Source organism: Nomascus leucogenys, chromosome 22a, assembly GCF_006542625.1.
Source record: "Nomascus leucogenys isolate Asia chromosome 22a, Asia_NLE_v1, whole genome shotgun sequence".
NCBI classification, from domain to species: Eukaryota; Metazoa; Chordata; class Mammalia; order Primates; family Hylobatidae; genus Nomascus; species Nomascus leucogenys.
In genome coordinates this window covers 130,025,491-130,050,709 of record NC_044402.1, presented here as the reverse complement: position 1 = coordinate 130,050,709, position 25,219 = coordinate 130,025,491, and the positions used below count along the sequence as shown (strand labels likewise).

General features: G+C 41.6%; 1 protein-coding gene across 1 annotated transcript in view; it reads left to right on the top strand.

Annotated features, from left to right (window-relative positions):
- The window catches only part of DNER (delta/notch like EGF repeat containing), a 355,032-nt gene extending 330,036 nt beyond the window's left edge, over positions 1-24,996 (top strand). Inside the window, exons 12-13 of the mRNA XM_030803026.1 lie at positions 15,311-15,557; positions 23,974-24,996. Coding sequence (XP_030658886.1) covers positions 15,311-15,557; positions 23,974-24,085 — 359 coding nt within the window. The 3' untranslated portion in view covers positions 24,086-24,996. The remainder of the gene's footprint in view (positions 1-15,310; positions 15,558-23,973) is intronic.
- The last annotated feature ends 223 nt before the right edge of the window (positions 24,997-25,219 follow it).

The window sequence follows — 25,219 nt, the reverse complement described above, 5'->3', positions numbered from 1 at the left end:
TTTGGAATTTTCAGCCTTTTTGTGCTGGTTTTTCCTCATCTTCGTGGATTTATCTACCTTTGGTCTTTGATGTTGGTGACCTTCGGATGGGGTTTCTGTGTGGACATCCTTTTTGTTGATGTTGATGCTATTCCTTTCTGTTTGTTAGTTTTCCTTCTAACAATCAGACCCCTCTGCTGTGGGTTTTCTGGAGTCTGCTGGAGGTCTACTCCAGACCATTTGCCTGGGTATCACCAGTGGAGGCTGTGGAACAGCAAAGATGTCTGCCTGTTCCTTCCTCTGGAAGCTTCTTCCCAGAGGGTCACCTGCCAGATGCCAGCCAGAGTTCTCCTATATGAGGTGGCTGTTGACTCCTGCTGGGAGGTGTTTCTCTGTCAGGAGGCACCCACTTGAGGAGGCAGCCTGTCCCTTAACAGAGCTCAAGTGCTGTGCTGGGAGATCCACTGCTCTCTTCAGAGCTGGCAGGCAGGAACATTTAAGTCTGCTGAAGCTGCACCCACAGGTGCTCTGTCCCAGGGTGATGGGAGTTTTATCTATAAGCTCCTTACTGAGGCTGTTGCTTTTCTTTCAGAGATGCCCTGCACAGAGAGGAGGAATCTAGAGAGGCAGTCTGGTTATAGTGGCTTTGCAGTGCTGCGGTGGGCTCCGTCCAATCCGAACTTCCTGGTGGCTTTGTTTACACTGTGAGGGGAAAACCGCCTACTCAAGCCTCAGTAATGGTGGACGCCCCTCCCCCCACCAAGCTTCAGTGTCCCAGGTGGACTTCAGACTGCTGTGCTGGTAGCGAGAATTTCAAGCCAGTGGATCTTAGTTTGCTGGGCTCCGTGGGAGTGGGATCTGCTGAGCTAGACCACTTGGCTCCCTGGTTTCAGCCCCCTTTCAAGGGGAGTGAACGGTTCTGTCTCACTGGTGTTCCAGGAGCCACTGGGGTATGAAAAAAGTACTCCTGCAGCTAGCTTGGTGTCTGCCCAAATGGCTGCCCAGTTTTGTGCTTGAAACCCCTGGCCCTGGTGGCATAGGTACCCGAGGGAATCTCCTGGTCTGTGGGTTGTGAAGACCATGGGAAAAGCATAGTATCTGGGCTGGAGTGCACCATTCCTCACAGCACAGTCCCTCATGGCTTCCCTTGGTTATGGGAGGGAGTTTCTTGACCCCTTGTGCTTCCTGGGTGAGGCGACACCCTACCCTACTTCTGCTCCCTGTCCATGGGCTGTACCCACTGTCTAACCAGTCTCAGTGAGATGAGCCAGGTACGTCGGTTGGAAATGCAGAAATCAGCTGCCTTCTGCATTGATCTTAATGGGAGCTACACACCAGAGCTGTTCCTATTCAGCCATTTTGCCAGCCACCCCTCCAGTTTTCTTATTTTATTTTATTTTTTATTCTTATTTTTTGAGACGGGGTCTTGCTGTGTCCAGGCTGGAGTGCAGTGGTACAATCTCAGCTCACTGCAACCTCTGCCTCCTGGGTTCAAGTGATTCTCCTACCTCAGCTTCCCGAGTAGCTGGGATTACAGGTGTGTGCCACCACACCCGGCTAATTTTTGTATTTTTAGTAGAGAAGGGGTTTCACTATGTTGGCCAGGATGGTCTCGATCTCTTGACCTCATGATCCACCTGTCTTGGCCTCCCAAAGTGCTGGGATTACAGGTGTGAGTCACCGTGCCTGACTGCAATCGAGTTTTCAATTGTTTTGGAACTGTTAAAGATTCAACTTCGAAAGGTATTGTCTTCTTATTTAAATTAGCTGGGGCAATTTGATCTTTCATAGCAGAAGAAAGCTAACCATGCTGGTTGGGTGAATGTTTCCTCCCTATTCCAGGTTGCTTCTTTTCCTGGGAAAATTGCATAAGAACTCCCTTCTGCGCTCTCTCACCTGCTCACTCACCTTTTGACAGATAAATAAAACTTGTCTTCTGTGTGAATTTGGAAGGATGCAAATCAGTACCCACAGCCCTGCCTGCCTGCTTGCCTGCCTGTCTGTCTGTGTCACTCAGCCTGATGTGTCTGCTGTCTCTACTCCTTCTTTCTATGTCACAAGACCAGGCCCTCACTGGTGGTTCTGGCTGCCTATGGCTGGACAGGGTCATCTCATTCTCAGTGTTTGTCTAATGTAGAGGGTGACCAGTGTTAGGAAACTCTCTTGTCCAAATGTGGACCACATTCTCTGACATCAACTTGACCAACTTGAACACATTCTCCAACATCAATTTGATCAACTTGATAAGAGGCTGAGGATATGATTGAGCCTCTTACCTGCTCACTCACTGTCTTTCTTCTTGGTTCATGCAGCCTAAGTGTGAAGTGTATAATTATTATAGGCCTCCCCCTTAGCATTCTCAATTGCTCTCATACAGAATGGGCTTAGAATTAACTTTCCTTGCTAAAGATGGGTGAGAACTACTTTCTTGTTGAAGAGAGAGACAAGGGACTGAAAAGGATTTCAGTGGTAAAATTCTAAGAGACTATAGTTATAGGATGTTAAGTCCAGTCTGGTGGAATCTGCTGGTGGAAAGGATTCCAGACTTGGGTCAGCAGGACCTTGGTTCTTGCCTGGCCAAGGCACTCGTTGTTATGACTGCATTTGCTTGTGCTGAGCCTCAGTTTACTTTTCCACAAAATGGGATCAGTTTTCATTCTAAAGTTTAGTATGACAAATTGACACACTTTGTGCCTTTAGGGCAGAGTAATACCTACTTATAACTTTAAAATGGGATTCATGAAGATAAATATATAGGAGAGTATAGATGAAAAGTCAGGAACACACAAGATATCATCAAGAAATTTTGAAGTTAAATCCTTTCATTGTAAAAAATCTAAAGTTTACTTCTTCTGATGATGATAATATAGGCAAAATATGGAATAACAAAAGGATCAAAGTCAACTTCAAATTCAAGCTCCATCATATTCTAACTATGTAACCTGGAAAAACAAATTTACCTCTGGGAGCCTTGTCTTTCTACTTGATTATAGGAAGGCTTCCCATGCTGGTTGCTGTGAGGATTACATGAGACAAATGTACAGATTTCTGCTGTTCAGTAGACACTAAATAAATACTGGCTGATCTTTCTTTTATTTTTTCTATACTACTATACCTCTTATGCTATGAGCTACTCCCAGGGAGGATTAACTTTCAGCAATTGTCTTTTTAGATGCTGCCTACAGCCCAGGACAGTGGCTATTCTGAGTGGCTGGATGTGATAGGGTACATTACACATCTCAGTGCATACCTGGACACTCTGTTCACTCACTCTATCATCTTCCATTTGATGATCTCATTTATATTTCTCTATAGGGCCAAAGGTATCAAAACTAAATTTAATTACAGATTCGGCTCTGCCAGGTCCCAGCACTGGATATTTCTAACCATGACCTGAGTATATGGAAAGGAGATCATGTGTATGAGGTTTGCGGATGACACATAGCTGAAGCCAGTAGCTTGTGTCTAGATAATTGGGTCTGAATCAATGGAATGGATCCCAGGATCCAGAGTGGACACAGAATTCGTACATTTGGTGGGCAGGGAAGCTGTAAGAGGCCTCTAGTCCTGCGTGAGCCATGGGAACCATGGCCTCTGAGGTCTGTTTCTAACCCTGAGCATCTGTGATCCTCTGAAGTATCCAGAAACCAAGAGGAGGATGCCTGGATATCTCAAAGTCTAGTCAGTAGATCTAAACAGAAAAGCTCAGATGTACACAGAGAACCATGGCCCACATAGCTACATGGTGCTGGAGGGCTGCTGAGTCACCCGAGGAAGTAAAGGAGGCTTCTACTAACTCGATCACTGCCTTCGGAGGCCACATTGCTTGCCTCTCTTCCTTGCTCCCTCTGCTGTAGCCACAGTGTCCTGCTTTCCCTTCCTTGAGCAGGTCAAGGTCATCCCTGCCTTCAGGACCTTCACCCATGCTGTTCCCTATGCCTGGAGCTCTCTTCCTTCAGATCTTAGCATAGCTGCCTTCTTCTCATTCAGGTCTCAGTTCAAAGATGCCTTCCCTGACCATCTGTATTAGTTTCCTCTTGTCACTGTAACAAATTACCACAAATTGAGTGACTTAAAACAACACAGATCTATCACGTTACAGTTCCGGAAGGCAAAAGTCCAAAATGGGCCTCACTGGGCTCAAATCAAGGGACCAGCAGGGCTGTCTTCCTTCTGGAGGCTCTAGGGGAGAACTTGTCTCCCCTTGCCTTTTCTAATCTTAAGGCTGCTCACATTTCTTGGCTCATGGTCCCTTCTGCATTCTTCAAAGTCAGAAATCATGTCATTTTGGCCTCTGCTTTCATTCTCATCACTCAATTGTCAACTCTCCTACCTCCTTCTTTCACTTATTAGGACTCTTATGGTTGCATTGAGCTTGTCCAGATAATCCAGAATAATCTCTCCATCTCAAGATCTCAATTTAATCACATTTGCAAAGTCATTTTTGCCATATAATGTATTGATAGGTTCTGGGCATTAGGACATCTTCAGGAGACCCTTATTCTGCCTTTCATACCACCCACCAATGGTATCTCATTCCTCTCTCTATTTGTTCTTAAATATTACAATATTTGGGGATGAGGTAGAATTAATGTTATCTATTAATGCATCATCCTAGTCATTTGCCGCTTTAGGGTAATTATCTGGCCACCAGTCAGTAATAAGAAGCAGAAATCTAACAGACCACACAGATTTATCAAAACTATCAAGAAGATTGATCCAGGACCATCCTAATAGAATCGTTCAAATAGCTATAGTGATTTACACCTGTTTTAAGGCAAATGAAAACCCACAGTTCTGGAAATTAACAGAACAACATCAGTGAAGTTTTAATTCTCTGCCATTCATTTTTACCACCCTGGGACTGATCATAATTTTTTCTGAATTATAATAAAGGGAAAATATGCCTTCCTAGAATCAAGGTCTAAAAATCAAAATTTCTATAAATCTTGACATAGCAGTGTTGGTGTGTTTTGCTTTGTTTGTGTAAGCTTTATAAAGTTAGGGTTATAGTTAACCTCGCTGACTGACAGTTGGCCAGTTTTGTATATTAAACAGTTGAATCTATGGTTAAATACAGTTAAACTATTGAATTAATGATATTTTGCAGTTGAGAAATAGGCAAATAGGCTATCTTAGATTTATGCATTCAATCAGGAATCAGTGGCTCTTTATTGTCAGCCATTGAGTGTAGTTCTGGAATATAAAGGTTAATGAAACATACCCTGCCTTTGGGAGCTTGTAATCTGAGGGCAGGTTTGAATATACGATGAGTCACTGTAAGGCTTTGCATAGCCACCTCTAGACAACCAGGTAAAGGGAAAGTAGCTCATCCTGGGGCCAGAGGGGAAGTATAGATGGATGTCTTGGGCCTCTTCCTTTAACAATAGATGGAATTTAATAATGGTTAAAGAAACATGTCAAATGATTATATTATATGGGAAGTTCTTATTATACAAATAGGTTGGCTTCTTTGGTTCTCATTTTTATATAAACCAAGATGTTTAAAAAATAAAATTAATTAATATCTCTCCTTATCCATATCCCCACCTCACTCCTTAAAGGTAACTACTGTTAGACATTTATTGCGTATTCTTCTAGATGCATCAGTCAATAGATAAGTTCCTATTTTCTCCTGTACAAATGAGAGTTTTATATACACTCTTCAACGTATTGCTTTTATGTGTAACAGCATATCCTGAAGGTGCACCCACACTACCTTATGCAGATCTACGACACTTTTTAAAATGTCACATGGTATTTCCATTCTTTAGCATCTCCAAAATTTATTTAATCAGACCCCCATTGATAGATAATACATTTGAGGGGTTTTGCTATTTAAAGCAATACTAGAATGAATATTCTATATATGCACCTGTCTTAGTTTGCTTGGGATACTATAACAAAATACCTTACAGTAAGCAATTGCTCACAGTTCTGGAGGCTGAGAAGTCTGAGAGCAAGGCACTGGCAGATCCAGTGTCTGACGGGGGCCCATTCCTCATAGATAGGGCCTTCTGGCAGTGTCTTCACATGGTGGAAAGGCAAGGTGGCTCTCTTGGGCCTCTTTTATAAGGACATTAACCTAGTTCATGAAGGCAGAGCCCTCATGACTTAATCACTTCCCAAAGACTACATCTCTTAATACCATCGCTTCGTTGATTAGTTTATTAGTTTGTTTTCATACTGTTATAAAGAACTGCCTGAGACGGGGTAATTTATAAAGAAAAGAAGTTTAATTGACTCACATTTCAGCATGGCTGGGAAGGTCTCAGGAAACTTACAATCATGGCAGAAGGCGAAGGGGAAGCAAGGCACCTTCTTCACAAGGTGGCAGGAAGGAGAAATGTTGAGTGAATAGGGAAGAACCCCTTCTAAAACCATCAGATCTCGTTAGAACTCACTTTCATGAGAACAGCATGGGGGAACCACCCCCATGATTCAGTTACTTCCACCTGTCTCTCCCTTGACATGTGGGGATTATGAGGATTATGGGGATTACAATTCAAGATGAGATTTGGGTGGGGACGCAATGCCTAACTGTATCGATTAGGTTGCAACATTTAAGCTTGGGAGTCACATACATTCAGATTGTAGCAGCATCTTTGTGCTTACTTATGTAAGAATATCAATAGTAGAAATTCTCAAAGATAAAATTGTCAAAAGGTTTTTGCATTTAATATTTTGATTTTGGTTGGTGATTATCTTTTAACTTTTCATGAGCACTTCATTATAAGTTGGCTTTTTGCCTTTTAGAACTTTTCCCCTTGAAAGCAATGGTGGTGGGGTCCAAGGGTAACTTGCAAATCCCACTGAATCCATAATTACCTTTAGTACATACTTGGAACACCAGGAATGCATCCCCTACTCAGGGAGGGATTGTGGCTAGATATGGGGAAAGCATACTGATTGAGTGGAAAGAATGCTGCTGTGGAGTTTTGTGGTTGATAACTCAATTCTGTGAGTTGAGCTGTTTTGAATTCTAGCTCAGGTATTTATCCCTGGGCCAGAAAACAAGGTCTCTGAGCCTTAGGCCTTGATAAATGGGATAGTAAATGTAACCAATATTGTTCAGTGACTGGTACATAGTAGATACTTAATAAATGATTACCTTAATTATTATCATCAGCTGTCTTTCTCTTTGAACAACTAGAAGTCTCTGGGCATTTGCTGAAAATAAAATTTCCCATCTCTGATGGAATCTTGGTAAACTAGATACTTTTGGGTTAATAACCAATTTGCTGCAAGTACAGAATATTATAGGACCACAGGCATTATATAGCTAGGTAGTTGTTATTGATGTAATTCGATCTTGACTTTTTTATTCCAAAAAATCTCATGAGGAGGAACTTTCCATTGCCTCTCTGAAGAGTACTGATGGATGTGTACAGCATCGGGAAATGCTTTTCATGCCTTTTGAGTGCAACCCACAGTAAGCAGTATGTTTTACATCTTGACGCTGCATGTAACACACAGCCTAATATACACACAAACACACATAACATAAAATAATACTTAACTTTTTATAAGTGTGACAAACTCTGAAGTAGTTCTCTAAATTTTTTTTTTTTTAATGTGAGTCTGGCCCCATTACATTGATTTCTACGATCTACAGTTTGGAAAATATTCCTTATTGATTGAAGTGTGTGGCTTTAGAACCAGAGCACCTGGGCTTAAACTCAGGGGCTGCCACTTACTATGTGTGTAACCCTGGGCACATAGCTTTCCTCTTAGAGTCTCAGTTGCTTCCTATATAAAATGAAGGTAATAATAGTGTCTACCTCAAAGCATTATAGGAGGAATAGGTGAGTTAACACCTTAACACTTAGTGTCCAGCACAAATTGAAACCTCAATAAATATCAGCTCTTACTAACCAAAGTGATGAGCTAAACATCAAAATTTAACTATTAGACATAACTGCTTGGGTGTCTTAAAGGTACTTCCAATTTATTTATTTGTTTATTCAACTTTTATTTTAGATTCAAGGAGCACATGTGCAGGTTTTTACCTGGGTACATTGTGTGATGCTGAGGTTTGGGATATGAATGATCCTGTCACCCAGGTACTGACTATAGTCCCCATTGGTTTTTTAACCATTTCCCCCCTTCCTTTCCTTCCTCCCTAGTAGTCCCTAATGTCTATTGTGTGGCCTCCATGTCCACAAGTACCCGATGTTTAGCTCCTATTTTTTTTTTTTTCTTTTTTAAGACAGGGTCTCACCCAGGCTGGAGTTCACTGGTGCGATCTCAGCTCACTGCACCCTTCGCTTCCCAGGCTCAAGCCATTCTTGTGCCTCAGCCTTCTAAGTAGCTGGGATTACAGGAATGTACCATGACACTCGGCTATTTTTTTTGTATTTTTAGTAGATATGGGGTTTCGCCGTGTTGGCCAGGCTGGTCTGGAACTCCTAAGATCAAAGCTATCCACCCGCTTAGGCCTCCCAGACTGCTGGGATTACAGGTGTGAGCCACCATGCCTGGCCAGCTCCCACTTATAAGTGAGAACATGTGGTGTTTGTTTTTCTGCTCCTATGTTAATTCACTTAGGATTATGGCCTTCAGCTGCATCCATATTGCTGCAAAGGACATGATTTCACTCTTTTTTTATGGCTGCATGGTATTCCATGCTGTATATGTACCAGATTTTCTTTATTCAATCCATCATTGATGGGCACCTTGGTTGATTCTGTATCTTTGCTATTGTGAATAGTGCTGCAGTGAACGTGCCTGTACTTTTTTAGTAGAACAATTTGTTTTCTTTTGGATACATACCCAGTAATGAGACTGCTGAGTTGAGTAGTAGTTCTAAGTTCTTTGAGAAATCTCCAAACTGCTTTCCACAGTAGCTGAACTAATTTACATTTCCACCAACAGTGTGTTCCCTTTTTCTCTCAGCCTTGCCAATATCTGTTGTTTCTTGACTTTTTAATCATCGCCATTCTGACTGGTGGGACATGGTTATCTTATTGTGGTTTTGATTTGCATTTCTCTGATAATTAATGATGCTGAGCATTTTTTCATGTTTGTTGGCCACTTATATGCTTTCTTTTAAGAAGTGTCTGTGCATATCTCCTGCCCACTTTTGAATGAGGTTATTTGGTTTTTGTTTGTTCAATTGTTTAAGTTTCTTATAGATTCTGGATATTAGACCTTTCTTGGATGCATCATTTGCGAATATTTTCTCCTCTTCTGTAGGTTGTCTGTTTACTCTGTCAATAGTTTCTTTTGCTGTGCTCTTTAGTTTAATTAGGTCTCACTTGTCAATTTTTGCATTTGTTGCGATTGCTTTTGAGGATTTAGTTGTATGTTCTTTCCCAAAGCCCATGTCCAGAATTGGTACCTCCAATTTAACATGTGTAAAACCAAACTCAGGATCTTCCTCTCAAACCTGGTCATCTCACTTGGCTATAGCACCTCATCCATCCAGTGATAAAAGCCAGGAAACCAGGAATTGGCCTCCTGGTTTCTCTCCCCTCATTGGCCTATCTGTACAAGCTGCATTTAGTCTGGTTGATTCCCCCCTAACACAGCACTCACATCCATTCCCCTCTCTCTGTCTCCATGCCCATCACCACAGGTCAAGTTACCACTAACTCCGCCCCCATCCTACAGGAGCCTCTGAACCGGCCTCTGTCCTTGCTCCTCAAACCCTTTCTTCATGCACAGCGAGAAGGATCTTTTCAAAGTGCAAATTGGAACACTCAGACCCTCCCTCCCACTGTTTCCAACCCTGACGGTGCCAAGCTCCTATTAAAATAAATAAGTGACTAAAGACCCAAGGCCACACTGCCCTACCCTGCAAGGAGATCCCTTCTCCTTGCTGTGACCACTCTCTGCCTCTCTCTCAAGCAGTCATGCTGTTCTCCTTCCAGCCCTTGTTCTTCTCCCTCACCCCCCTCCCACAGGCCTGTGCTCACTCTGGTTCTTTGCCTGTGCAGTCTCCCCTCTGCTCTTGCCCGTCCCTGGTTAGTGCCCACCCATACTTAGAACCTAACTCCATAAGGACTCCTGTTGTGCAAGCTCTCTTGGCAGTCAGTGAGGTAAAATGCCTCCTGTCCTCCTGCTGCACTGAAGAGCTCGTTCCTTGTAGACATAGCACAGTTGTACTTTTACTTTGTTTTGGGGATCATTTGCCTGATCCCTGCATCCCTCAGAAAACTGGGGACTACATGAGCCTACTTTTCTCTCTATTTTCCCTTGCTTTCCATCCCTGTCACTCACCACTGTGCCTGGCACATAGTAGGTCCTTAATTAATGTGCTCAGTGAATGGATCCCCATAAAGGAGATGATCTCTTTCATTCCCTTTTCGCATTCATTCCTCTTCTGGAGATTAACAAGAGTTGTTAATCTTTTTCAGTCTCACTGACTGCTTTGATTGTCCTGCTAACCTTTAGCTATAGAAAACAAAGTAATTTGACATCCCTCCTCACAATTGTTCTAGGCAACAAGTAGTCTTAAAAATTATTAAGCTAAGTAACATCTTCTTAAGAAACAGTCTCACTTTTGCTCTTTTTAAAAAATAACATAGGTAAGCAAATTAACTAGTATAGCTACATTCATCTAGGTAAATTAAAAAATAGATATGGGCTATGTATTTTAGACTCAATATGTAAATTGACTGGAGTCTCTTTTTGGCAGAGTGGAGGTGGGTCTGATTTTATTCTCAGCTTGGCCACTGACTGCCTGCCTCACCTTGAGCAGCTGCTCCAAGTTTAGCACCTCTGCCTAGCTCAAGGTGTTTGTTTAGGGCCAACTGAAATGTTTAATGCAAAAGCACTTTGGAAAATACAAAACCTTAAACAAACTTAGTTTACGAAAATGAAAATGAACTGTAAGACTCACAAGTGTGACATTTTTCTTGAGCAGCTCGTGCACATGCATTCCTGGTCATGCACCTGCTGGGGCGGATGAGATGAACCCATCTGGCATAGTCTGGTTCACAGCTCTTCCCAGTGCCATGCTGTAGCCGACATAGTCAACGATTCATGTGATGAGACTCCTGGGATGCAGCAAAGCAATGACTTATGAGGATAGCATCTGGACTGAGAGATGGTGGTTGCAGGCACCTGGCATAGATAAATTTGCTGCCTCTCAGACCTAGCGTTGGACTTAGCCAGATCCATCCCAGCTACTAAACCAATTAGCCTGTAAAGCAGCCACAGTCATTTGTATCAAAAAAGTTTTAGATGACAGTGAGGTGGAATCTAGCTTTAAAGAAAAGGGCAGGGGGAGAGAGGAAAGCAGAGCTTTTAGGAGAAATCTTGAGAAAGTTTTTCCAAAAGTCCAAACAGCTTGGAGTACAGAGTTTTGGAAATGGAGCAGATGGTCATAAATGCAAGCAGTCAGGCCTGGGACACTGCACCGAGCACATAGCCCAGTATGGTTGTTTTTTTTTCACTTTAGTGGCCATGTGGTTGTGCACTCACTGTGTATACACAATTGATGTGCTGTGTAAGTCAATTCTATGAAGCTTATGCATAGACTGCAAGAACTCATCAAGAACTCGTGTGATCTCCCATAGTGATCTGATCTGAGCACTCTACCCAGTTGGAGGAGAAACATAGTACTGGCTGCCCTTGTGTTGATGCTAAATGGATGTTATAACATACTCTGCTGAGTGTTGGACTCCTGCCTGCAACTGAATTTTTTAGAGAATGTTATAATACTTGGAAATGAAGTGAATCACGCTTGCTTTTTCAGCCAGAAAAAATGAGTTGTCTCTCTCAATGCACACCAGGTATTGCCAAATGAGATGGCTGCAGATTTGGGGATTGAGCCTTGGTTCTGCTTTCCCCAAGCACCTTCTCCCTTCCATCATGACTGTTTTTTTCTGGTGATTTATGTTACTCTGTCTGCCTGTGTGTGAGTTGGCTTAAATGAAGCAGTCAGTGCACTAATGGTCATATAGTTTTACTAAGCTCCATGGGCCTTATGAGCTCAGGCAGGCAGACTCAAATGACAAACCAGGATTCGAAGGTTTTGGTGAAATATTCAGGATGGTCTGGATGCAAACTCAGAAATCACGTTATTCATCTGTTCTCAAATTCTCAGGAAGCATCCAGGCTGGGCTCTTGGGTCATTTTTCTGTTAGCTTCTAGAAAGTGGGTCTGCAGGCCGGACCCCCGGTTTGGGTGTCTATCTGTGCTCTTCTTCAGACTGACTGCAGCTTTTCAAGGTAAGGAATAGCTAATTGTGATTGTTAGATCTATGAGGACTGAAGATACAGCTAAGATGAGGGTGTGAGTATCCAGAGGCCACAAAGACTCTCAGCGATAATGGAACAGTGAGAAGAGTCCTGTGGATTTCATGGAAAGACAGGCTCATTTCCATTTCCACTAACCTCTGAATCTCATTTGCAGGCACTTGGAATTCTACCATGAAAATGATGTCCTGGTGTGGGTGGGGAAGTGTGGAATGGTGGTGGTGGTGGTGGTGTGAGTAAAGTAGAGAAAGCATTCTTTTTTCCATACGAGTTCAGCTTCTCTTTGATCTTACCTAGCTCTTTAAAATTTCCAGAATTTCCTTTCAAATCCTGTGTATACTATCTAGATAGTTTCATTTGGGTGCAGATCTATAAACAGGAAATAACTCGATGTTCTTGACCTATGCCAATCACAGAGATTACATCCTGTCCTTCCAGTTTTTCCTGCTAATACAGGTTGGTGCTTTTAGGAAGGACACAGGGCCATGCTCAGTAATCCTCAGCTCAGAACATGTGCCTTAGGGGACAGCATGTGACCCTTTATCCTTCCCTCCTCCACCACCACAGCTGCTCCTCTTTAGGGACCACCACCACATGTCCAGGAGTGGACTTTTTAACTTTTTTAGAAAGTTAAAACTTTTTTTTTAACTTTTTCAGAAAGTTAAAACTTTTTTTTTAACTTTTTCAGAAAGTTAAAACTTTTTTTTTAACTTTTTCAGAAAGTTAAAACTTTTTTAAAACTTTTTTAGAAAGTTAAAACTTTTTTTAACTTTTTTAGAAAGTTAAAACTTTTTTTAACTTTTTTAGAAAGTTAAAACTTTTTTTAACTTTTTTAGAAAGTTAAAACTCTTTTTTAACTTTTTAGAAAGTTAAAACTCTTTTTTAACTTTTTAGAAAGTTAAAACTCTTTTTTAACTTTTTAGAAAGTTAAAACTCTTTTTTAACTTTTTAGAAAGTTAAAACTCTTTTTAAAAACGTTTTAGGAAGTTAAAACTTTTTTTTTTTAATTTTTTAGGAAGTTAAAAATTTTTTTAACTTTTTAGAAAGTTTAACTTTTTAGAAAGTTAAAAAGTTTTAAATGTTTTAAAAACATGTTTCCTAACTCATGCTGCAGCAAGCCAATGGGGTATATGTTGTTATTTCCATTTTACAAACAAAGAAACCGAAGCTCAAGGAGATCAAGTAAATGTAGGAGACGGATTGAAAGCAAGGTTGGTGTGATCCCAAGGCTGATACTATTTCCACTCTTATGCTGGAAGATGATCCTACAAATGTCTTCTTTAAATAATGTATTACATATTTCTTTATTGGAAAAGGAATACATTCTCATTTTTAAAAAGCTGGAAAAGACTCAGACATATACAGAGGAAAATAATCATTTTTAATCCTGTCTTTTAGAGATCACTGTTGTTAGTATGTTGCTGTGCAAAGGCCAAGACCTCAGATTCTGACTTGTATCGGAGGCATTCACTCCAAGTGATGTCAATTCTCTAGGCCTCCTTTGTAAAGTGGGGAGAGAGAATAATGTATCTTCTGGTGGTTATAATGATTAAATGAGCTGTTTTTAAAGAGCTTAGTTTATAATAAGAAATCAATATATGTTTGCCATCATTATCATACTATCCTTTTGACCGTTTCAATGTGTATATAGACATTTTAAACTCATAAGATATTGTCAAATTATTGTACTGTCCAAGTAGATCCTGTTTGGTAACATGCTTTTATTCTTTTGTTGTTTAGTGGATACCTTTTCATCTCACTGAGTGTTAAATATTTAGGTTTTTATTTTTTGACTTTTCTAAATTATGTTGTTGCATGTGGAATGGAGAGAGAGTATGGGGTGAGGGAACTCTAGCTATATTTGTTTGTGTTTTTTTTCTTCTTTTGAGACAGGGTCTCACTGTTGCCCAGACTGAAGTGTGGTGGTGTGATCTTGGCTCACTGCAACCTCCATCTCCCAGGTGCAAGTGATTCTCTAGCCTCAGCTTCCTGAGTAGCTGGGACCACAGGCATGTGCCACTATGCCTGGCTAATTTTTGTATTTTTTGTAGAGAAAGGGTTTTGCCATACTGCTCAGGCTGGTCTCAAACTCCTAAACTCAAAGCGATCTGCCTGCCTTGGCCTCCCAAAGTGCTGGGATTACAAGCATGAGCCACCACGCCCAGCCATATTTTATTTCTTTTTAAAAAACTATCTGAAAAAAAGTCTAAAGAAAAATGGTAAAATATTAACATTATTAACTAAGCAGTGAGTACATGGTTGTCTGTGTGATTTTCTGAGCCTTTTTCTAAATATGGAATAGGTGATAACATTTACAAATTGTGATACTAAGATGAGCATCCTCACACATAAGGCTTTATGCATTTCCTGGGCTACTTCCCCAGCATAAATCCTAAAATGGGAATATCTGGGTCAGAGCATATGCTAATTAGTAAATGAAAGGATTATGTATCAACTTGTAGTCCTTATTTCTGGGTACCCTTGCCAACTGTGGTTATTATTTTAAAGTAATATTTGGGAGCTGGTAGAGGAATTGCACTTTTTTGTAATTCTGAAGCCAAGTAATTTTCTATTTGTATTTTTTTGATGAATTCCTCCTTATATCCTTTGTTTTTCTGTGGCATATTTCTGGTTTTTCTTTTTTTGTTTGATGGAGTCTCACTCTGTCGCCCAGACTGGAGTGCAGTGGTGTGATCTTGGCTCACTGCAACCTCCGCCTCCCGAGTTCAAGTGATTCTACTGCCTCAGCCTCCCGAGTAGCTGGGATTACAGACATCCACCACCATGCCCAGTTAATGTTTGTATTTTTAGTAGAGATGGGGTTTTTCCATGTTGGCCAGGCTGGTCTTGAACTCCTGACCTCAAGTGATCCACCTGCCTCAGCCTCCCAAAGTGCTGGGATTACAGCCGTCAGCCACCGTGCCCAGCCTGTGGTTTTTCTTAGTTATTCTTAAGAAGTCCTTATGTAGTAAGGATATTAACCCTGGGTCTGGATAATCCGTAGAAAATAAGTCTTCCAAGTTTGAACGGCCCTTAGGTTTTAAGTTATCTATGCAAAGATGAAAAAGGCCTTCACATTCTCAAAGGTCACAACTCATACCCAGCCACTTGCTTATTTTTGCCTGCAGACCTCCAGTGGAAGTCCGGGCACATGGCGGAGAGCCTCACCAACATGCCACGGCACTCCCTCTACATCATCATCGGAGCCCTCTGCGTGGCCTTCATCCTTATGCTGATCATCCTGATTGTAGGGATTTGCCGCATCAGCCGCATTGAATACCAGGGTTCTTCCAGGCCAGCCTATGAGGAGTTCTACAACTGCCGCAGCATTGACAGCGAGTTCAGCAATGCCATTGCATCCATCCGGCATGCCAGGTTGGTTGCGGAGGCGGCGTGGGGAATGCTGCCTTCACGTGTGCATTCTTGGGAACACGGTCATATTATACACAGGACTTTCCATTTGCAAAGAGGAGATTTTAAAGAATGAAACATAGGTTCCACATTGTATTCGGAGATAGATCATTCGGCCACTTGATAAGCAAACTCCTTTTAATTTGCTGCTAGCTTTTCCTTTTGTTTTGTTTTGTTTACATTGAATATATTTGTTCATCTAATTTGGGTTGCTCTGTGACTATAAATATCTGATTTGTAATCACTGTGTATTGAAAACTTTTTTGTTGAATTTTTTTGGGGAATGTCTTTTGCCCTGTTGCTCTTCAAACCGTCAACATATAAATGATTTCATTTGACTTGAGGGCCTAGTAAAAGAAGGATAAAGAGCTATCTTTCTACTTTTAGAGTGAATATTTATAAATCAGTATCCTTTTCTGGAAGAAAGACTCCAGAGGGACAAGGAGTTACTGTGGTGTCATAGAAAGAGTGTAAGTTCTGGTGAGGTATAGCTTTGAGTCTTAATGACTCCGTTACCTGACTAAGTATTTTAGACAGATCTTTTAACTTTCCACAAATATAGCTCCCTCAGCTGTATAAAGGGATAACTCTCCCTCCTTGGAGAGTTATGGCAGTCACATTAAATTACAAATATATATACTTTTTCCTTCAACTTTCGTTTTAAGTTCCGGGGTACATGCGCAGGATGAGCAGGTTGGTTACGTAAGTAAACTTACGCCATGGTGACTTGCTGCACAGATCAACCCATCACCTTGGTATTAAGCCCAGCATCCATTACAAATATTAAAATAGTATGAACAGAAAATCCCGTATTTACTTCTCCAAGTCTATTATATAACATTAAACAATCAACTAAGATAACATTTTACTGACTTTTGCAGAGTCTGTGTTCCAAAAATAGCAATATTGTTTGTTGAAGTAAGCCATCTCTTCTTTTGTTAATTGAATAATCTCAAGCACACAATTCAGAAAGTAAGTGTGCTGTAGTGAAAAGTGGGCTGCACTTGGTGTCTTAAGATTGGGGCTCAAGGGAACTGGGAGCTGTATGATCTATCTTGGGATGTCCTATGTTGGTATCGGTCAAGACGTGAGAAGACCTGGCTGGGTGTGGTGCCTCACGCCTGTAATCCCAGCAGTTTGGGAGGCCAAGGCAGGTGGATCACTTGAGGTCAGGAGTTCAACACCAGCCTGGCCAACTTGGTGAAACCCCGTCTCTACTAAAACTACAAAAATTAGCCGGGCGTGGTGGTGGGCGCCTGTAATCCTAGCTACTCGGGAGGGTGAGGAAGGAGAATCGCTTGAACCTGGGAGTCGGAGGTTGGGTTGCAGTGAGCTGAGATGGCACCACTGCACTCCAGCCTGGTTGACAGATAGAGACTCGGTCTCAAAACAAAAACAAAAAACCCTGGGTTTTCTATCTCAACAGCACATATCCACATCCTTTCTCTTTTCTGTCCTTTTCATCTCCATCTTGTTTCCTTCAAGGACTTTTTATCATCTGACCTGGGCAGGCCCGTAGAGGTTGAGCATCCTTCCTGGGTACTGTCTCTGTGACTACTCTTCATTTCCAAAGTTCCAAATTAGGCAGCCTGAGAGGCAGCTGCAGTCACCTTCACAGCTGCACTCCTTTGGGACACGTCTGCCTTTCTACACTGAGATTTTTATCCTTCATCAATGGGTTCTGTATTTCTTTTGAATTTCTACTTAGCTTTTACTAGGTACATATTGGGAAAGTGTAGCTTCAGATTCTGGTTACAGTGGGAATGATAAGAAGTAAAAGTGAAATATCATGAATGTTTTCTTATATCTACCTAACTGAATCATAACAGCAATGACAAAGATAAGCACTGTAATCCCAGCTACTCTGGAAGATGAGGCAGGAGAATCACTTGAACCCCGGGAGGAGGAGGTTGCGGTGAACTGAGATCACACCACTGCACTCCAGCCTGGGTGACAGAGCAAGACTCTATCTCAAAACAAAACAAAACAAAACAAAAAAAGACAAAAGAGACAGAGAGAGAGAGAGACATGAGAATACCCAAATTATTCTATCTAAATGGCATAGAAGCTAAGAGGTTCGAAGAGTTTGCTTTCTCCAAAAGAAATTCCCCAAACCCAATTCTCAGATCTTACAGTGATCTTGTCATTCTAATAGAAGCAAAAGCCAGAACTCAGCTTTCATTGGGAGGAGCCAGTGGGAGGGAGAACTTGGGAGACCCTGAGCGTCTGCACCAGTGCTGAGGTGGGAGCTGCACCCAGTCTTGCTTATGTAACTTCGAGGGAGGACAGAGAACTTAACCCCCCTCCAGCTCGGGCCCTGCATGGCTGCTCATCTTAGTGCCTTCCTTTCAGAGTCAACTGTGGCAATACAACATCCAGGAAGCCCTGATAGCAACCCTTGCAAGCCCCACCGTAATTGTTTATTTGACTCTTTACACCATTACCCTGTAAATAAAGGGTAGTAGCTTTTATTTCTGTGTCTCCAGTGGGTCCTGGCAGGTAGTAGACCTCACTAACATTTGAGGTTTGAAATGAATGAGTGATCTCAGTTAGGGGTTGGAACAGGGCACCTTGACCGGCTTGAGAGGTAGACTCATCCCAGGGCACCATCTCAGTAAGTGGCCCCAGCCTAGAGGAACATTTGCAGTATCGTGAAATTACTGGATTGGAGATGAAGAACGTAAAAAGGAGCAGAGAAGCCTGGGCGCGGTGGCTCACACCTGTAATCCCAGCACTTTGGGAGGCCGAGGAGGGCGGATCATGAGGTCAAGAGATCGAGATCATCCTGGCTAACATGGTGAAACTGTGTCACCCCAGCCTGGGCGACAGAGGGAGACTCTGTCTCGAAAAAAAAAGGGAGCAGAGAATTGACAAGTTTCTTTGGTGCCCAAGAATCTTTTCTCTCCTCTTCATTCCTGGAGGGGCTTTGTTTACCAGGAGGGAGCAGAATCCATGGCATTGTATTCTCATGTGTTGGGAGACCCTACAAGTCAGATTCCCTCTGCCCCTACAGGCATCCATGGCTATGATCCTTCAGGGCTCAAGAGGAGCAGTGTTTTAGTTCAGCCCCAGAATAGTTTAAGATAGATTCCACTAAGACTTCTGCTCAGATGGCCCACGGGGAAGATATTTAACTGAATACTCTTGGAAGGAAAGAATAAACTTGAAAGCATTTACAAACCTGGCTCTTATTTGGTGCTGATTTATATCAAAAATATTTACTGCGGAATTCCTAACGGACAAGCTCCTGCATGCATCAGTGACTGCAGATAAAACTATTGACATTAAAACAATACCTTCCCTTTAGGAAAACGTCTCTTCTGAAAGTTTATTCAGCTCCAACCTGTGGTTTCTGCAGCGTGGCTGTGTCAAGGCCATGGCTGGGGCTCGGGCTGGTTGGCCCTCTTTGCTCCCTTTTCCTGGAAACCCTAGAAAGGCATTGGCAAAAACTCAGACCTTTTGATGTTATCCTCTCCCTAGTTTTCAGCAGCCAGTGTCCATTTTATGGGCTTTCTCCCTGCTACTATCCTGGAGGTGACATTGGATCAGAATGACTGCAGCCCAGCAGCCACACAGGACACATGGAGTGGGTCACACGAGTGACTGAGGCCATGTCGGGCGATTCTGATGTCAGAGTCCGTTGGTGCTAACTCCTAGTAGGAGACCCCTCCCCCTCTTCCTCATCCCAGGAGTCATCTGCAACATGCTTGCGTATACTCAGGCAGGGAAGAGCTTGTAACTTACCAGCAGGAGCAAAGCCAGGGTTCTCCAAGTTCTGATACTGAGGTCCCACTCAGTTGACTGCTCTACGAGCTAGAAGTGCCTGATCACAGGAAACAGATAATGGAGGACATGTTCAGTTTTTTTTTTCCCAATAGCTCAAAACCTTCCAATATTGGCCTTTCTCAAGATCTGACATTCTCTCTGCGGCATTGTTTTAGTGGTTGACTTTCAGAGGACCATGAACTAGCAGCTCTTTGACCTACCTTATAACTGGTTGCAGTATCTTTTGTTTCTTTGAAGAAATAGACACACAAGACCTGTCACCAAATAGGATGTTTGAGATGTCCGTGCTAACTGATATTACCAGTGCTGTCGTTTCTGTGAGTGCCTCTGTGATGGCCAACACTTACTGAAAGCTTCCCGTGGCCACACACTGCGCTAAATCATTCACAAATAACTCATTTGCAAGCATCTCACAAGAATGTAGGGGTCCATGTATCATTAGTCCCCCATTATAGGCAAAAGAAATTTAGGCTTAGTGAAATAATACAATTTACACAAGGGTCACAGAGTTTGTAAGTGAGAAAACCAGGACTTGTAAGTGAGATTTGTAAGCCAGAGTTTGTTAATGAGAAGGAGGATGTGCTGATTTGAAGGTGATGCCTTTCAATGCAGCAGTACACAGGCTCTTGTCAGGCACAGGTTAAGTGGGAGCTTCAGTTTATGGGGTCGTCACATGCATGAAGGTTGCAATGAAGTGTTCAGCACCTAGGCTTGGAAGCCAGAAAGCTCCATCTCCCACCAGGTGTGACCTTAGGAAAATTATTCCTAAGTTTCTGTTTCCTCATCTGTAATATAGGATAAATGAGATGTACTCACTTCACGAGGTTGTTATGATGATGAGATGATCAATCAGTGAAAACAAGACAATGGAATGTGATGTTGAGTGAGTACCAAGGACAATGGATGCATCGCCCCTCAAGGGGCTAGGAAGGAGCTGCAGATGGAGCTACCACATTAGGGTATTTGAGCTATTTTTCCAGGAGGAGGGGGAGTGTGTCAACTCCTTCCCATCTTTTAAAGATCTGGCTTCCCCATGGACAGCCAGCAGACATTTCCCAAGTGTCATGGTCTGTGGTGGGGAATGAGCTACCTCAGGTGGGACATGTTACTATGAACGCTGAGTGTTCCACCCAGCCTGCCCCACCCAGCACAGAAGAAACATTTTCTTATTAATGTTTTAACTTGTAGGATTTTTTATTTTTACTTAACAAGAATGCTGAGTAAAACATTACACAGACTATTGATTGAAAAAAGTCAGTCTCAATACAGTATGCAGAGTACTTTCTCAATTTTGTTAAAATAGGTAATAATAATTATTATATATAATACTTTCAGAGGGGCTTCATACATATTTGTAAAATGAATGGAAGGGATGTGGGATTGAGGGATGGGCAGACTGAAGAATAATGCACGAAACATTGACATGTCCTTTGGAGAGCAGCACTAAGGGCGATTCTTATGGTCTTCATCAGGGACCTGTAAAATATTTTAGACCTTGCAGGCCATATTGTCCTGACTACTCAACTCGGCCTTTGTTGTGCCAAAGCAGCCAGAAGAAGTGTGAATGGGCTTGACTATGTTCCACTAAGACTTTATTTGAAAAACAGGCATCAGGCTGGAATTGGCCTGTAGACTATAGTTTGCTGACCCCTAGTCTATTTTATATTTTTCTCTAGCTTCCAATTTTATTTTGTTTTCTACATTTAAAATGTACCTTTATGATAAAAAGTAGTAGTTATTTTAAAAATGAATGCTTGCATAAAAATGCCTGCAATAAAATAAATAGCCTCTGACATTGATTTAGTGCCCGAGATACTAAGAAAGAAAAAACTGTTAGTCTTTTAAATGTAGATATGAATGCACATTCATTTACCAACAAGTGTAAGCCTGCCACTGTGAGAGGTGTAGGAGATTCAAACAAAGTCTTTTCATTGTACTGTGTGTTTTAAAACTATGGTGTTTCTATAAAGGAAGCCATTTTAGCTTCCATATGGTAGATACAGCATTTCAGGTGGAAACCTCCAAAATTCTCCTAAGGAATTTGGACAAAGTTCTCAGCAGCTGGTAAGTTGAAATGCAGGGATTCCAGCTCCAAGCCTACCTGCTCTCTCTTCTGGTGCTGGGGCTATTAGTCTTATTTTAACCACCTTTGTAACTAGCATCATACTTTATGACCCATACTTGTTTGGAGTTAATCCCATTAGGACCCGGCCACACAGCTCAGTTAACTGGTGCAGACACAGAGTGGTGCTCCTTGCCCTTCAGTTGACTTCGAACATGCATAGGTGGCCATGTGGCTCACTCTTGAGTGGCGTCAGCCCTTGCCTTGTCATACTCAGTGGATCTGTGACGCTCGTCCTTAAACCTGCCTTGTCGATATTGAGTTCCGTGGCAACATCCAAGTTTACAGCCCTTCGAATTATAGTGTGTTAATGGATTAAGTAAAATGAAGGCTTTAACGCTCTAGATTCTGAGGAAGCAGGTTTTTTTCAAACTATGAAATTACATTTAAAAATGGGTGTTTTAGGCTGGGCGCGGTGGCTCACGCCTGTAATCTCAGCACTTTGGGAGGCCGAGGCAGGTGGATCATGAGGTCAGGAGATTGAGACCATCCTGGCTAACACAGTGAAACCCCGTCTCTACTAAAAATACAAAAAATTAGCCGGGCGTGGTGGCGGGCGCCTGTAGTCCCAGCTACTCGGGAAGCTGAGGCAGGAGGATGGCGTGAACCCAGGAGGCGGAGCTTGCCGTGAGCCGAGACCGCGCCGCTGCACTCCAGCCTGGGCAACAGTGCAAGACTCTGTCTCAAAAAGAAAAAAATTTAAAAAGGGTGTTTTAAAGATATATGCAATTGGGTTTTTCCTTTCAGCCAACCAATCGAATAATTAATCAGTTAGTTAATATAATTTGTTGGCCCTCAAGTCAAAGCTGTCTATATCCTACTATATTAGGATATGGAGAGCTCTTCACTGGGTTGCTGGATATTTTTTGTTAAATTATTATTATTAGTGGCAGTATATCTAGCTATTTGATGAGAAATAAATTGTCAAAATGTTTGCATCTCAAAGTAGCCTAGGAAATTGTCGGACTTGGGAGAAAGTGTAAGACCCAACAGGTCTGTTGACACTTTTACTCTGTTGACACTTTTCCTATCCTTAGATTATGCAGACCTCACTCAATTTAGGTGAACAAACTGCAGGCTAGAGCCTGACCCACATCTATGTGAGCACCATGGTGGACCTTCAGTGAGGCTTCACATGTTAGAAAGTATTTATTGAAGTCTTTTGTCATATTGCAGTAATAGCTGTGGGTTTTTCTGAGGGTAGAATGCTTTAACTCTTTAACCCCATGTTTTGCCTGGTGCCTGACTGGCATAGCATATGACTTTGTGCTCTTCAAGGCCAGTAAAATTTGAGAGGATTGGAGTACAAGATTGATGACTGTTTAAAATGAAAGATCACATGAAGAACGCACTGTTTTCTCATTTCTCACTTGATTCTACTTCCCATCTCCATACATGAGAAGACAGACTTTCAACATATCAAAGGAAAAAATAAGAAAAGAGGAGAGTTGGGGCAGCAGCCGTGGCAAATAAGCCCCTTTAATTCCTAGGGACCCCATCCTAGGAACCTTGTTAAATTTAAGGTTCTTTTAAAATGCCTTTTTAAAGAGCCCTGGTGGACTTGAAACAGTTAAAAAATGTTGTCCAGACAAAGGAGGAGGGGGGATGGGTTAGTGTGGAAGATCATTTGAATCCTGTTGCATTCCAGGGCTTTTAGGGAAGGTGAGGTCTTGAATGGGAAGAGACCACCCAGAAGTTGAATTGGCTTTATTTTAATAATTGCCATCTTAGGACTGGTTTGACAGGAAGTCCTGAAATTGGATTTTGACTCCCCTGGCTTCTGAGAGTCAGTCCTGTTGTTGAGGCGATTTTGATATATACAAATCTGTTGGGACAATTGCTTTGTGCTCAGAGGAAAACATTGGCTTCTGTGTGCGTAGGGTTGGGAGGTGATAGGTGGGGAGGGATTCAATGGTGAGTTCTGGCATAGTTTGTGGACAGACACCTTTGTATCTGAAGTCATTTCCCACCTCTGCCCTTTTGTGTTGGGATCTCAGATGACCTTAAACCTTCACAGCTTATCCCCTGAAAATCCCACAGGAAAGGCTGTCTGTCCATGGCCCGGGGAGGACTGCCCTGGTGTTCTATATTCCAGGCACTGGAGTGAATTTAAAATAAATTAACCTCTCCAAATATTTATGGGCCTCAGAAGAAAAAGACAAAACAATACACATTTTCTTAAAATCTATGGTGGAGCTGTCATGCTTGACTGCTTTGCCAAGATTTAGCCTACAAGCTCCAACTTTGAGCTCTACATTTTGTGAAATACATTTTTTTTGCCTCTAACACCAAAGACTAATGTTTATACACATTCAGTGTTAATATTAGGATGTCTAAAGTTTCTGTACTTGCTAGAGAGTATATTTTTACAGTTTCATTTAATTCATGCATATAAATTATTCTTATCACTTGCTTTAATTAAACTTGAGATCTAGTATTTATCTAACCAGAGTCCTTTCTCTCTGATTTCAGGTTTGGAAAGAAATCCCGACCTGCAATGTATGATGTGAGCCCCATCGCCTATGAAGATTACAGTCCTGATGACAAACCCTTGGTCACACTGATTAAAACAAAAGATTTGTAATCTTTTTTTTGGATTATTTTTCGAAAAGATGAGATACTACACTCATTTAAATATTTTTAAGAAAATAAAAAGCTTAAGAAATTTAAAATGCTAGCTGCTCAAGAGTTTTCCGTAGAATATTTAAGAACTAATTTTCTGCAGCTTTTAGTTTGGAAAAATATTTTAAAAACGAAATTTGTGAAACCTATAGACTACGTTTTAATGTACCTTCCGCTCTCTAAACTGTATGCTTCTACTAGTGTGTGCTCTTTTCACCGTAGACACTATCACGAGACCCAGATTAATTTCTGTGGTTGTTACAGAATAAGTCTAATCAAGGAGAAGTTTCTGTTTGACTTTTGAGTGCCGGCTTTCTGAGTAGAGTTAGGAAAACCACGTAACGTAGCGTATGATGTATAATAGAGTATACCCGTTACTTAAAAAGAAGTCTGAAATGTTCGTTTTGTGGAAAAGAAACTAGTTAAATTTATTATTCCTAACCCGAATGAAATTAGCCTTTGCCTTATTCTGTGCATGGGTAAGTAACTTATTTCTGCACTGTTTTGTTGAACTTTGCGGAAACATTCTTTCGAGTTTGTTTTTGTCATTTTCGTAACAGTCGTCGAACTAGGCCTCAAAAACATACGTAACGAAAAGGCCTAGTGAGGCAAATTCTGATTGATTTGAATCTATATTTTTCTTTAAAAAGTCAAAGGTTTTATATTGTGAGTAAATTAAATTTACATTTGAGTTGTTTGTTGCTAAGAGGTAGTAAACGTGAGAGAGTACTGGTTCCTTCAGTAGTGAGTATTTCTCATAGTGCAGCTTTATTTATCTCCAGGATGTTTTTGTGGCTGTATTTGATTGATATGTGCTTCTTCTGATTCTTGCTAATTTCGAACAATATTGAATAAATGTTATCAAGTCAAGGATGCAGTTGTCTTTTTTGTTCTTTGAAAACTATATATAAGAAGTTTTGGATTTGATATTGTTTGCCAAACAATCCCATGGTTGATACCATATTAAATAACCTGAGGAGTGCACCTCTGTGGCTGCCAGAGCCCCCTCCTTTGCCTCTGCAAGCCTTTCTGACCTCTAATTGTCAGTAAGCTCACCCTAGCTGCTTGTCAGTGTGAAGTGTGGAAAAAAAAAGAA